The sequence below is a fragment of the Prunus persica genome, chromosome G1 (assembly GCF_000346465.2).
Source record: "Prunus persica cultivar Lovell chromosome G1, Prunus_persica_NCBIv2, whole genome shotgun sequence".
NCBI lineage: Eukaryota > Viridiplantae > Streptophyta > Magnoliopsida > Rosales > Rosaceae > Prunus > Prunus persica.
This window is the reverse complement of record NC_034009.1, coordinates 28,226,057-28,242,159: the sequence shown is the minus strand read 5'-3', so window position 1 is coordinate 28,242,159 and position 16,103 is coordinate 28,226,057. Positions and strand designations below refer to the sequence as shown.

General features: G+C 38.5%; 2 protein-coding genes across 2 annotated transcripts; both read left to right on the top strand.

Moving 5' to 3' along the window:
• LOC109947118 (zinc finger MYM-type protein 1-like) lies at positions 8,197-9,765 on the top strand. The gene has a single exon (XM_020556584.1). It carries the CDS (start codon positions 8,197-8,199, stop codon positions 9,763-9,765), a length of 1,569 nt encoding a protein of 522 aa, XP_020412173.1.
• Positions 9,781-10,524, top strand: LOC109947113. The gene has a single exon (XM_020556573.1). It carries the CDS (start codon positions 9,781-9,783, stop codon positions 10,522-10,524), a length of 744 nt encoding a protein of 247 aa, XP_020412162.1.

Sequence of the window (16,103 nt, the reverse complement as noted above, 5' to 3'; positions counted from 1 at the left end):
ATTTTTCATGATTGAGTTAAGTCAAGGAATTGCGTGTGGCTTTTGCTTTCCAAGTATAAAGTTTGAGTTCAAATACTTTTATAAAATTTTGTTTATGATTAAATAAGAATGGCTTGGAAAGTAGAAAAGAAAATGGCAACAGGATTTAAGGATTCAATGAGAAATAGTTTTATAATGTTTCAAGAAAGGCTTGTGTTTTAAACCACCATAGGTACCAAAAATGTTGCCTTCGAATATAATGATGTCCACAGACATCCTAGTTGCCTTCAGTTGAGTCAGCGCTCTTTTGACAGTTGCCCCACGAGTCTTAGGGATATCCGGACCTTGAGGAGAGAGGAATGCGGCTCAGGTTGACAAAGTGTCCCCTGAGTCTTGCGAGGAATGTGGCTCGGGTTGACTTTGTGTTACCGAGGCATGCGAGGATGTGTTGCATTATGTGACGCAATGAATTGACGGTATAATGTGGGAATCAAATATAAAATCATGGAATTGACGGTTTTATTATGGGTACACCTAGGTGGAAAGGAATTATCACTTTTCAATGCTTTTAATTGGTTTTGATGATTTGACTGAATGCATGATCTGTTATATGTATATAGATACGCATGCTTGATTTTTGTACGAATATAGAACATGGTTATAATTGAATTTCCAAATGATTTTAACAGTGAGGTTAGTATGTTGATATTATATTTTCCAAAACTTTATTTTGTCCACTCATACTTTTAAGTGTTTTGCACCCCTGGGCAGCAATCGTGTACCAAAGCACCACCACATGGCGGTCATCACTCATCATTCCTCCTTTTCCTCTATGTAGGATGTTCTTTTGTAACTGTTCTTGTTTTGTAATTTACTGAATTAATTTGCTCTGAAATTGCCCTAAGATTTCTGTAAGGCCTGAGGCCATAAAGATTTGTTGTTGGATTGCATGAATTCTAACTTTGTGCATGCTGAACGGTTGTGAATATTTGAATTGCATGTGTACATGTGAAAAGTTTGGGAAACGAGCAATTTACAGGGGATAATGTGCCGAATTGTTGGTAGAAGTCAAACCCTAAAAGAAATTTTGAGTCTTAGTTGGGCAATTTGGTCAAGTGTGCCCGATACCTGCCAGGTGTTGGATACGCACAAGGTTTGGCGCAGATTCCAAAGTGGAATTTGAGTCGAGTCCTGTCATGACAATATTATATTAACATTTTTTTTTTTTTAAAGAAATGGAAGTTGAGATTAAATGAGAACACATTAGAGCACCTCTTCTTCAAATTATTGCATGACAAAATTGAATATGAATAAGCATATGGTCTGGATGCTGGAAATAGAATCAGGGATAGACTCATAATTATGGAGCCCTATGTTGGTAGGTCATTATCCAAATTTGAAAGATAAGTCCCTTCGTCTCCAATTTCATTTTGAAAATATTTCTGAAATAATTTTTGCCCACCACTTTAATCAAAGGTGTAAGTTTCATGAAAACTACATTATATTACTATTGATCAAGTGGTGTAAGTTTCATGAAATCAAAATCAAGAAAAGATTACCTAAGTTTCATTAAATCACAATTATCAGAGCTTTCTAGGGTCACCACCATCTTTCAAATCTTTGGCACACCACTTGATTTATACTCATTTCCAAAATGAGGTATTTCCTCTAAAGTCGAATTGATATTTTCTGTAAGAGCACTTCCACTAGTTAGCTCAGCCCAGACAAACGGCCCCCTAGGCCTTCAAAAGTGGCTCCAACAAGGAAGTCTTGCCTCGGTAAGAGCTGGGGTCCACCAAGCCAGCGCAAGGACCAAGGCAAGATCAGCCCGAGCTGTTGCATGAGGACATTAACGTCAGCGAATAATTTTTTTTTTATAAAAATCGAAAAAAATTATGAAAAATTCAGCAACAAAAAAAAAAACTTATCAAATCTTTTATTTATATTAATCTCATACATATAAATAAAATTAATATCATATGAATAGTAATTGCCCTTGTATTGCCATGGTAATGGGTGAAAAAGCACAAAAAAAAATTGCTAAGGCACTTATTATTCACATGAACAGTAACTGCCTTTGCCCTTTGTCATGGCAAATGGTTGGAAGTGCTAAGTGGCAACATGGTGTTCACCAAATTCAGCAAAGCAAGATAAGCTTCATCCCTTGAAGTCTTTAGAAGTTAGAACGACCTTAGCAGTTAGAGCAACTCCACCCATTTGTCATTAGCCATGGCAAGGGGAGAGCTAGGGCAGCCACTATTCACGTGAATAGTGGTTGCCCTTACAAATAGTATTTTGTGTTTCCACCTATTGCCATGTCTAAGGGCAATTACTATTCATTTTCTTGTTTTTTTCACAAATTTTTTTACCTCAATAATTAATTTGGATAATACTTTCGGATAAGATTTTCGGATTTCCACGTGTAAAGACTATTCATAATCGGATAAAATTTTCGGATAAGATTTTTGGGTTCAAATTTTGGATGAATTTCAAAATTCAAATTTCAGATAAATTTGGGTTCAAATTTCAGATGAATTTCAAAATTCAAAATTCATATAAATTTGGGTTCAAATTTCGGATGAATTTTAAATTTCAAATAAGATTTTCATCCAATCAAATCAAGCCACGTGGCATGTCTATCTTGCCAAAATTTTCTATAAAACCAGAGGCTCAGCTTATACCTCTCACACCACATCTTTCTATATTTTCATTTCTCAGAGTTTGGAATTCATACTCCATTCATTCTCAATGGAAGATTTTAGGAGATACTTGGAGAGGCAAGAGCGAGAAACAAATGAGAGAAACCGTAGAGCAGATGAAATCAATGAGTTACAGAGACAAGTCGATGAACAAGTTGTCAAAGCAATGGCTTTGCAAGATGAAGAGAACCAAGGTCGCCGCCGTAGTTCACAAGTCGGCCGCCGCCGGAATGTGTACAGACATAGGCATTCTCGGGATAAGAATCTTTTGGGAGATTATTTTATTCCAATTTCTTTATACTCTGATGTTGATTTTCGAAGGCGATTTAGAATGCAACCCCATTTGTTCAATAAAGTCATGCATGAAATTTGCAATTATGATGCATACTTTGTTCAAAAGTGTGATGCTGATGGGGTTTTGGAGCTTCTTTAGGAGCAAAAGCTTACAGCTCTTATACGAATGTTGGTGTATGGAGCATCTGCTGATCAGGTGGATGAGATTGCCCGGATGGGGAAGTCCACTATGTTGGAGGCTTTGGTAAGATTTTGTCAAGCAGTTGAAACTCTGTACACTATGGACTACCAGCGTAGACTTACTCATAGGGACCTCCAACGGCTTATACAAAAAGACGAAGTTCGAGGATTTCCAGGAATGATTGGCAGCATTGACTGCATGCACTAGCAATGGAAGAATTGCCCAACTGCCTTGCAAGGTGATTACGGAAATAAAAAAGGCCAAAAAAGTATCATCCTGGAAGTTGTTGCTAGCTTCGACACAGGGGTTTGGTATGCCTTCTTTGGAGTTGCCGGATCCCAAAATGACTTCAACATGCTGGGTCAATCCCCGGTCTTCAACGATGTATTAAGAAGCCAAGGCCCCAATATCACCTATCAAGTCAACAATACAGTTTACCAGACGGGGTATTATCTAGCTGACGACATCTACCCGAGGTGGACCACTTTTGTCAAATCCATTCCGAATCCCCGATCCTATAAGCAAAAATTAGTTGCTACCTATCAAGAAGGATACAGGAAAGATGTCGAAAGATGTTTTGGCATCCTTCAAGCTAGGTGGTTGATTATTCGAGGTGCGGCCCGTATGTTTAATGAGGAGATCCTCAGAAGCATTATGATTACTTGTATCATCCTCCATAATATGATTGTGGAGGATGAGTATGATTATGATGCTTTAGAGGTCTGCGAATCGGATCTAATGAACACGTCCTTGACACGGATTTATGAAAATCCCATGGGGCCAAGTGGAGAATCGTTTGAGCTGGAACCGTTGGTGAGGGATGGTCGTTTCATGACCCGAATGATAGGTCGATATACAGAGATGCAATCTTCGTATATTCATGCAATGCGTCAAGTTGACTTGATGGAGCATCTATGGGCGGTGAAAGGCAATGAAGATGAATGATGGAGCATAGATGCTTTGGTTATGTTTTATTTAGTTATAGTTTGGTTGTGTTGTTTATTTATTTATTATGGTTTAGTTCTGGTTTGTTATTATTATTGTGCCTTATTTGTAGTTTTTTTTATTTTAATTTTGTTTTGTTTGATATATGGAATATGTTGAATAAAAAGGTATTTTATTGAATGCTTTGTTTATTAAATAAAGAAACTCAATATAAGTCATTAAGAATTACTACTACTAAAATAAATTACATGAATTACAACAACTTTAATAGAAAACATGAAAAATACAAATACATAAAAGGTATGCCAACTAATTTAATGGTTTTCATCATTTAACCAATCCGTGTTGCTAGGCCCATCATCCCGGAAAAGTCTTCTTCTCATAACATCCCTTTGTTCTAGCTTCCAAAATTGTTTTGTTTCAGGGGACATATGGCTTGTATCCATCGACATGGTTTTTCGATCCGTCTTGTCCATATCTTTTTTGCGCAAATACTCCCTTTCTCGTGCATACTTGGCTTGAATTGTCATCTCGTTATCTTGGCGTTTCTGCTCCATTTCAATTCTTATGGCGTTCTGCCTTGCAATTTCCTCCAAAAACTTTGAATTATTATTGCTTGAATTACCCGCTTTCTTTACCTTCGCAGCCTTTCGGCCAATGGGTCTCGGCTCCTCTTCGATGGGTGAGTCTTGACTCATAAGGGAATTGAGAGGTGGATCCGATGTCGTTGAATCACGGAGTGGAGTCTCGTTTAACACAACGGCGGGACCCGTCAGAATAATTATGAAGCGTTTGCAATATTTCACCACCTCCCAACATTCATAATGGTTGAAACTTTTTTTGCCACCCCTGGTTGCACCGAACCACATCTGTGCTTGAAACATCTATTTAACAAAAAAATGGAAATGCAAGAAATATTTAAAATATATTGGATATGCAAGTAACCAAAAAAAAAAATGATGAAAATGCAATTAACCTTACAAATAAATTGGAAGTGCAAGAAATATTAGGAAACAATTGGAAATGCAAGAAATATTAACAACATGTTGAAAATGCAAGAAATATTAACAACATATTGAAAATGCAAGAAATATTAACAAAACAACATATTGAAAATGCAAGAAATATTAACAAAATATTTGAAATGCAAGAAATATTAACAAAATATTGAAAATGCAATAAATATTAATAAAATATATATATTAGGAGATTAAACTTAATAAAACGAAAATTACAAAATACTTACCTCGTTAGTACGATTTTCCCTGCTTCTATAGTTGTCCATCACTTTTGCCAAGACATCTCTCTATTTTCTCAATTTTTTATTGAGAATTTTCCACCTACTAGACAATGTCATTTCCGTACGAGTTGACTCCGGAATTTTTTCACAAAATTCGACATGAATTTTTTTCCACATATGAAAAAATTTCATCTCATTACCTGACACGGGACAATGACAAACCTGGAGTCAAGCCTCACACAAGGAAACATCTTCCATGGTGCTCCACGCCCCTCCGGTTTCAATAGAAGAAGCCATAAAAATAAGAAATAACAATACAAGATGAAAGAGATGAAAATGTTGAGTAAAGAGTGAATAATAGTAGAAGTATAATAAAATGTATGAGGGTTGGTGTTGAAAGTGAATGGTATTTATAGGTATTTATAGAAAAAAAAAATCAGATTTTTTAAGTATTTTTTTTATAAAATTTCGATTTTTTTTCATAATTTTATTGCCAAAAAAATGTCAGTCGTTGGATTGGATTCGGAGAAGCAGATCAAAGCTTTGGGGGCATGACACGTGGCTTCTACCCGTTGGAGATTGCGTCGCGGTAAAAAAAATTTAAACCGCGCGATGACGTCACAACATGCGGGCTTGACCTCGGGCTGAACTGGCCTTCGGGCCAGCTCGACTTCGTGGGACCCATCCCCAACCCGGGCTTAGGCTCACTGCTGGAACGACTTTTTTTTTTTTTTCCAACCCAGCCTTGGGCTCAGCTGACGGGTGGAGTTGCTCTTAAGCAAGCTTGGTGTTCACTCGCCTACCAGCTACGCTTGACAGACCCTACATGGTGGCTGAGTGCGCTCTTCTCTCCGACTGCTCTCCAACATCACTTAATGCATGGTTGAAATTAATTTAGTTTTTCCATGAATGGCTAGTTTTCATTCATTTTGAAATATAGTAAGAATGATCAAACAGTACATATTAAACAAAATTAAAATCTAACGACTGCGATTTGAAGTGCAAGTGTGCAACAACTAGTTTGATCCCATGGCCTAAAATACCACTAAATTTACTCCAATTGTTGTATTTTTTTTTTTTAATAATTCCTTCTTCTTCTTTTTTTTTTTTTCATTTCTCTATATATAGCTAGCATAAAATAAAATCCTACCTTATCGAAATTTTAAAATTTTTAGTTCCATTTATTTGAAAAAATAAAATAAACCTAATACACACACACAAATTTTCCATAAAGATGAATTAATACACACACAAAAATCAAATTTACATCTTCTGAAGTGTTGCATTCAATAGACGGCAAAGAAACCACTACAAAGTTACGAATCAAAAGGGCCCGGCCACAAAGGGAAACAACATGGTGCACAAGGTTAAAAACCAACCAAATTTAACATGGGCCAAAAGCAAAACAATGCTAGTGTTAAAGATAAAATAACTAAAGGAGTTACATTAGTGGGGACATAGGCAAAGCCTAACATGCATCCATTCCTTCCAACTGGAAATATAGAGCTAAATACTTGAAGGGCAAGGGAGCCATCTTTGTTCAAAACATGGGTTAGAAAAGATGGGGGTCTAATGACCCACACTTTCGTGCGCATCCTTTCCTTTGCAAGCATTGCCAAAAGATTGGCCACTTCATTCGCTTAATGAGGAATCCAAGAACAATGACAATTAAAAAAGTTGGAAAGTTGCTACTTGAACTTGCACACGATGGGATACAATGTCCAAGCCCTTTTGGCAATGTTACCATTTAAGCATTGAGTCACATACCTTGAATCCGATTCTAAAATTACATTTCTTTTCCCCCTCTCTTGAGCAAACATGCTTCCCTATATAAGTGCATGAGCCTCGTCTTCCAAAGCAGAACTTGTGGTGATTTGGACTATCTTTGCGGCTATGAACTTGCATTGGGAGTCCCTAATTATAATTCTAAGTCCGGCCTTGCCATTTCTCGAGTTCCACACAGCATCCTTGTTTACTTTGACGGTATTTCCAAATAAAGGGGACCAGACATAAGGAATAGTTTGATTGTTGTTCAAACTCATAATGTTGTTGCCGGTATGGGTAGTTTGGGCAACAAGGAAACTGCTTACACCAGTTAAGGTAGCATAAATCGTAAGGTGGGTCCAGGGACGGACCCACAGTGGGGTCAATAAGGTCAAACAACCCTATGGACTCCATGAAAGCAAGGTAGAAGGTCCCTTTGAATGGGTGTGTGACCCCATGAATGGCTGAATGAGGAGTTGCAGATACTGAGGAAGAAGAAGCTGAACAGGAAATCTATTTTTTTGTTTTAAAGAAGCTGGCCAAAACGGCGTCGTTTTGGACCAGCAGCGAATTTTTTTAAAAAAAACTCGCTGGCCAAAACGCCATCGTTTTGGACCAGCAGCAACGAATTTTTTTTTTTAAAGACCTGGCCAAAACGACGTCGTTTTGGTCTAGGTCTTTAAAAAAAAAAATAGAACAGATTGTATATTCTGCACAGACAGACCTTCCTTCCCGAGTTTTCATCTCCAAACACCTATTTTCTAAACCCTCAAACCTAAATCCCTAATCTCCACCCCCCACAAACCTTTGACCCTCTTCCCCACCAAGCCTTTAAGGCCCAAATCCTCCATTGTCGCCGCTGCCAGCAGCTCCGCCGCTTCCAAAAGCTTGCCTCCGCTTCCACCACCTCACAATTCAAGGTAAATTCTAACTCTAAACCTAAACTACTTGAATTGAAATTGAATTCATGATTGTATTATATTGTTTTGATTTATTGGATGTTTCATTTATGAATTTTTTGTGGTTAACTGGTATAAATTTGGTGTTCTCTTTAATTGATTTTAGGTATTATTTTGATTAATTTATGTAGAATTATGGAAAGATTTTTTAAGAGAAAGTCAGCATTGGGTAGTTCGGATAGTGTTGGTAGTTCAAGAACTTCAAGTTCAAGACAAAGTGAGTTAGATGAGGTTTTGGCTAATCTTCAGGCAGACCCGGGACTAAGAATTCGTATGATTGAGTATGATACTAATATTAGAGATGAGGTTCGAAGAGCATATCTACAAAAAGGACCTTGTCAACCTAGAGGTCATTCTTTCCCACAAAGTAATATCTCAGGAATTAATCGACGCTTCATTCCCCAATGGTTTGATGAATTTGATTGGTTGGAGTATAGTGTATCTAAAGATGCTACATTTTGTCTCTATTGCTATCTCTTTAAATCCAATTTTGAACAAGTGGGTAGTGAAGCCTTCACTGGAACATGGTTTAAGAATTGGAAGAAAGGGAGAGAAAGAATGAAGGTGCATGTTAGACCGGTTGGTAGTGTTCATAATAAAGCTAGAGAAGCCGCTACAAATTTGATGAATCAAAATACACATATTGAAACGGCTGTGAGCAAACACTCTGAACAAGCTCGTATGGCATATCGAAGATGCTTAATTGCATCAATCAAGTGCACTAAGTTTCTATTGAGACAAGGTTTTTCTTTTCGTAGAAATGATGAAAGTGCCACTTCAAGCAATAGGAGAAATTACTTGGAGCTATTGCAATTCCTTGCAGACAATGATGAGAAAGTTAAAGAAGTTGTGTTGGAAAATGCTCCGAGGAATCTCAAGTTAGTAGCTCCAAAGATTCAAAAAGATATTGTCAATGCATGTGCCGGGGAAATACTTGATGTTATCATGAGTGGTTTAAAAGATATATTCTTTTCTATATTGGTGGATGAAGCACGTGATATTTCTGTGAAAGAGCAAATGGCTATGGTGTTGCGTTATGTGGACGACAAAGGGCATGTAATTGAAAGGTTTGTGGGGGTTCAACATGTTATCGACACCACTTCAAGTTCACTAAAGGATGCCATTGACATATTCTTTTCTTCCAATGGTTTGAGCTTTTCCAAGTTACGAGGACAAGGTTATGATGGAGCTAGCAATATGATAGGTGAGTTGAATGGCCTTAAAACAAAAATTTTTAGAGAACAACCTTGTGCATACTATGTTCATTGCTTTGCTCATCAACTTCAACTAGCACTTGTTGCCATAGCAAAGAAGAATATTGATATTGCCTCTTTCTTCACAACCACTAATAGTGTGGTTAACCATGCACTTAGAGCACAACTCCAAGAAGAACTTGTGATAGCTTTTGAAAATGATTGTCTTATAACGAGGCGAGGTTTGCATCAAGAAACAAGTCTCAAACGTGCCGGTGACACACGATGGAGCTCACATTACGGTACCATTATTAGCATCATTTCTATGTTTTCATCTGTGATTCATGTGCTTCAAATGATTATTGATGATAATCTAAATGATAGTGTCAGTGAAGCAAATAAGATTCAAAGGGAAATGCTTACTTTTCAGTTTGTGTTTCACCTATTCTTAATGAATGCTATATTGGGACTCACAAATGATGTGTCACAAGCATTGCAAAAGAAAGATTAAGAAATTGAGAATGCAATGACTTTGGTGAAATCATGCAAGGAAAAGCTACATTGGATGAGGAATAATGGGTTTGATGCATTGGTTGAAGAGGTGTCTTCATTTTGTGACAAACATCATATTGATGTTCCTAACATGGATGAGGCCTTTGTACTTCCAGGGAGGTCAAGGCGTAATGCTCCAATAAAGACAAATCGTCATCATTATCGTGTGAAGCTCTTTATTTATGTCATTGATGAGCAACTTACGGAGTTAGATGATCGTTTTAATGAGGTAAATACTGAGTTGCTTATTTGTTTGGCATATTTGAGTCCGAATGATTCATTTGTAGCTTTTGATAAACAAAAGCTACTTCGTCTTGCTCAATTTTATCCTCAAGACTTTTCGGATGGGGATTTTTTGGCACTTGATGATCAACTTGAGCTTTATATTCATTATGTGAGTTGGAGTAGTGATTTCTCTGACTTGCAAGGGATTTGTGATCTTGTAAAAAAAATGATGGAGACAAGGATGCATCGAGCATTCAATTATGTGTATTTGCTTATTACATTGGCTCTAGTTTTACCGGTTGCTACTGCTTCAGTCGAGAGGGCTTTCTCCGTCATGAATATTATCAAAGGTCCACTTCGGAATAAAATGGGAGATCAATGGTTGAGTGATAGCTTACTTGTTTATGTTAAGAAGGATGTTTTTTATTGTATTGAAAATGAAGCTATAATGCTACGTTTTCAAAATATGAAACCTCGTCGTGGCCAATTGTAATTTGTACTGTTGTTTTTTTACATGAATTATGAATGAATGTACTGTAGTTTTATTTTCAATGTTATTTTAATCTTTCAAAAAAAAAATTGAACTTTTACACTATGATCCTACGACATAAAATTCCTGGATCCATTCCTGAGTGGGTCACAACGCATATTGCTTTCACGTGGTGGAACATATGGAAACCTGATGTAATGCTGTATTTGAGCATCAAATTTACATCTTTTACGCAAAAAAGTAAAATGAAAAGTAACAGGGGTGAAATTGGCAATAAGAAATACTTATGTATGTTATAAAATAACCTGGGATATGTGCGAATTTTGAGCTGCACGTAAAGTAGATGAGACACAGTATTTAACGAGGTTCGGCTACGCCTACGTCCCCGGAGAGCAGCAACAGTAACTTTTCACTATATAATAATATGACTACAATAGTGTTTACAATATGTGTGACTCACTGAATTTTCTCTCTGCTTACTTACCCTCTTCTTTCCTCTTCTCTCTCTTTCCTCCTTTCCTTTTCTTCTTTCCTTTTCTTCTTTCCGTTTCCTATCTCTTTCTCTCTTCTTCTTTTCCTCTTTTCTTTCTCTCTTCTTCTTTCTCTATTTATAGACATGTTAAATGGCACCCGTGATTCTACAATACACATCCGTGAGTGTGCAGCTGATAAACCTCCAAATACTTTGCTTAATTTTCTTTGTGGGCTCCACATGTTTCTTCTTTACAACATTCCCCCTTGGAGACCACATGTCCCTAGATTGGTTGCCTCATTAAAACCTTGCTTGGAAAAACCCAGTGGGAAAAAACCTAAGCGAAGGAAAAAGAGTACAACGTGCATATGTCCTATGTTAGAGGACTTTTGAATGCTCCCCCTGATTTTGCATGCTCCAACTTGATTGCTTGCAGAGTTGTCGTAATCCGATGCCATGCACTAACTTTTGGAATGTACATTTCGGCAATGATTTAGTGAAGAGATCTGCCAGGTTATCACTTGAACGGATTTGTCTGACTTTGATTACTTGATTCTTCTGGAGCTCATGTGTATAGAAAAACTTTGGTGATATGTGCTTGGTCCTGTCACCCTTAATATATCCTCCTGTGATCTGAGCAATACAAGCTGCATTGTCCTCATTCAGAATTGTTGGAGTGTCTGTTGTTGAGGGTAGGGCACATGTGCTTCAGATGTGATGGATTACCGACCTTAACCAAACGCATTCACGACTGGCTTCATGGAGGGCAAGTATTTCTGAGTGATTAGAAGATGTGGCCACTAATGTTTGTTTTGTTGAGCGCCATGAGATCGCAGTTCCTCCACATGTAAATACATACCCAGTCTGTGATTGTCCTTGATGTGGATCAGAGAGATATCCTGCATCAGCATAACCAATAATACTCTGGGCATTGGTCAATTCACTGGAATAGAATAACCCCATGTCTGTTGTCCCACGAAGGTATCGTAGAATATGTTTGATGCCGGTCCAGTGTCGCCTTGTTGGAGCAGAACTGTACCTTGCTAACAGATTTACTGAGAATGATATGTCTGGTCTGGTACATTGTGCTAGGTACAATAAGGCACCTATTGCACTAAGATATGGTACTTCTGGACCAAGGACCATTTCATCATTTTCTTTTGGACGATATGGGTCTTTCTTAGTGTCAAGCGATCGAACGACCATTGGAGTGCTAAGTGGATGGGCTTTATCCATGCCAAACCGTTCCAATACTTTCTCAGTATAAGTTGATTGATGCACCAAAATTCCATTAGCACTGTGCTCAATCTGCAAGCCAAGACAATATTTTGTCTTTCCAAGGTCCTTCATCTCAAACTCACGTTTGAGATAATCAACAGTCTTTTGAAGCTCTTCAGAAGTTCCAATTAGATTCATGTCGTCGACATATACTGCCACTATCGCAAATCCAGACTCTGATTTCTTAATAAACACACATGGGCAAATAGGATCATTTGTGTATCCTTCCTTTAGTAAATACTTACTGAGACGATTGTACCACATTCGTCCAGATTGTTTTAGCCCATATAATGATTTTCTCAATTTAACTGAGAACATGTCTCGTGGTTTGTTTCTGGCTGCTTCAGGCAACCTGAATCCTTCTGGAACTTTCATGTATATATCTGTATCCAATTCTCCATACAAATATGCGGTAATGACATCCATGAGTCTCATTTCAAGTTTTTCTGAAACCGCCAAACTTATTAGGTAACGGAATGTAATTGTGTCCATTACTGGAGAGTACGTTTCCACATAATCAATTCCAGGCCTTTGTGAAAAACCTTGCGCAACGAGTCGCGCTTTATACCTTGAGATCTCATTTTTCTCATTGCGCTTTCTTGTAAATACCCACTTGTAACCTACAGGGTTCACATTGGGTGGAGTTAGACTAATATGTCCAAAAACACTCCTTTTTTCCAAAGAATTTAATTCTGCCTGGATTGCATCTTTCCACTTGGGCCAATCTTGCCTCTGTGTACATTCATTAATAGAGCACGGCTCAATATCATCATCTTTTATGATCTCAGCAGCCACTGAGATGCAAATATATCATCGATGATCATCTCATTTCTACTCCACAATTCATCAGTGGACGTATAATTTATAGAGATTTCTTGACTTTCGGTACGGTTGCCACTCCAGGGGCACTTGTCTCACCAATGACGTTTTCCTTGTCAAGAAGTACCTGTCCCTCTTTGGGGGCATTTGAATTATGAATTGTGGGCTCTCTATTTATTTCATTTGGATTCATTTTGTCCATCAACTTCCTCTTTCGAGGAATTGAATCCTTTGAGCCTAGTGGTCTGCCATGTTTTAGGCGTGCAGCAGATGAACCATTTGCTGGGACATTGCTTTGTCCATTATGGACATCAATCCGTGCGGGTGGATTTGCAGCTGGGATATGAGATTTCGTCATCTTTGCTGCATCATTAAATGCATCTGGCATCTGATTGGCAATACTTTGGAGGTGAACGATCCTTCTCACTTCGTTTTCGCATTGAGCAGTATGAGGATCGAGATGAGACAATGTGGATACATTCCAGGATAATTCATGTCGTTTTTCAGGAATGAGTTTGCCTTGTTCTTTAGACACAGATTTTTCTCCCCCTAATGGTGGGAAGATTGTCTCATCAAAATCACAATCCGCAAATCGTGCGGTAAAAATATCACCCGTCAGGGGTGCCAAGTATCTGATGATAGATGGTGAATCAAAACCAACATAAATTCCCAATCTGCGTTGAGGGCCCATCTTAGTACGTTGCGGTGGTGCAATGGGCACATATACCGCACACCCAAAAATTCTTAAATGTGAAATGTTTGGTTGATTTCCCAATACGAGTTGTATTGGAGAACATTGATTGTTGGTGACGGGCCTCAATCGCACAAGCGATGCTGCATGTAAAATGGCATATCCCCAAGCAGGAACTGGCAACTTTGTTTTCATTAGCAAAGTGCGTGCTATCAATTGAAGGCGTTTAATTAAAGCTTCTGCCAAGCCATTTTGAGTATGCACATGGGGAACAGGATGTTCAATATCAATGCCTAGTGACATGCAGTAGTCATCAAAAGTCTGAGATGTAAATTCACCAGCATTATCGAGTTTGATTGACTTAATGGGATAATCTGGGAATTGGGCTCGTAATTTAATTATCTGAGCCAAAAGCCTAGCAAATGCCATATTCCGAGTAGATAAAAGACAAACATGTGACCATCGGGTAGATGCGTCTACCAAGACCATAAAGTACCGAAATGGTCCACATGGGGGATGAATGGGTCCACAAATGTCCCCTTGAATTCTCTGCAAAAATGATGGGTGGTTGTGATGGTCTGATCACCAACTTCCCTTGTGAACAAGCTTGGCAAAAGATGTCGCTTGATAACATAATGTGTTTAGTCAACAAGGGATGTCCTTTAGAGTTGGTGATGATCCTGCGCATCATGGTGGATCCAGGATGACCCAACCTGTCATGCCAAAGCTTAAAAGCATTTGAGTCAGTGGACTCTTGGTCCATGACACTATGTGCCTCAATTGTCCGTATGGTTGTATAATACAACCCTGATGAGAGCTCATAAAGCTTTTCCAGTATACGCTTTTGAGTATCACTGGAGGTAATACAAAGATATTCCATGTTTTCCTCTTTCTTTGTTTCAACATGGTAGCCATTCAAACGTATATCTTTGAAACTCAACAGATTCCTTCTGGAGTTAGATGAATACAAAGCATTTGGAATGGACAGTATTGTTCCATTTGGTAACATAATTTGGGCTATTCTTGAACCTTCAATCAGATCTGCAGGACCTGATATGGTTGTTACCTTTGCTTTTGTAAGCATTAATTTTGAGAAATACTTCCGATCTTGAAAGATCGTATGAGTAGTTACGCTGTCTGCGAGACAAATATCTCTGCCATAGCCTTTGTTTTGAGGGCATCCATAATTTGCATCCATGCCACAAAATAAGTAAAATAAGCTAGATTAATAAAGAAGAAAACATTACCACTTTTATTGGATTGAAATTTAAACAACACTTCAGCTAATACAAATAGTATATTAAGGAATTTAATCTAATTCGGACACATAACCTTCATTCCCTCTTTCAGTAACAAAATCAGAAACATCTAGATGCGTCTTGTTTAGCTGACGTGATATTTCTGATGAGTCATCTGTGGCTGGCGGAGCATGATCAATGTAATTTATCTCCACTTTCCTGTTCTTAAGTGAAGCTTGATAGAGATCCGCCAAATGCCTGGGCGTACGACATGCGCGCACCCAATGTCCCTTTGCACCACATCTGTGACAAGGGCTTTCAACATTTCTAGGCACATGGCTCATCTGTGCCTTTCCCTTATTACGGGATGCATTTTTGCCATTCGTGGATGGACCGCTCCTTGGACCTAAACCCTCTGAACGAGCACCACGATTTTTTCTACTTCCTTGCCAGTGGCCACGCTTGCCCCCTCGCCCACGTTTGTGGATACTGCCACGAGATGAAGTGGCATTCACTTCCTGAGATGCAGCATTTATTTCAGGAAGTGGTGCTGAGCCCGTTGGGCGAGATTGGTGATTCTTTAATAAGAGCTCATTATTCTGCTCAGCTAACAAGAGGCAAGATACAAGTTCCGAGTACTTCTTGAAACCGCTATGTCTGTATTGCTGCTGAAGGAGGACATTTGAAGCATGAAAAGTGTTCAGAGTTTTTTCGAGCATATCCTCATCAGATATATTTTCCCCACATAGCCTCATTAATGAGGTAATTCTGTGCATAGCAGAGTTATACTCAGACACTGACTTGAAATCTTGAAATCTCAAGTGGGTCCATTCGTATCTAGCTCTTGGGAGAGTCACCGTCTTCTGGTGATCGTATCTTTCACCTAGAGCGTTCCACAGAACCAACGGTTCATCAACCACCACATATTCGCTCTTCAGCGCTTCATGGATGTGGCGGCGAAGAAAGATCATGGCTTTCGCATTCTCTTCAGGCGAAGCATCATTCTCATCTACAATTGTTTGTCCGAGGCCATTGGCTCGTAGATGAATTTTGGCATCCAGGACCCATGATAAATAGTTGTCCC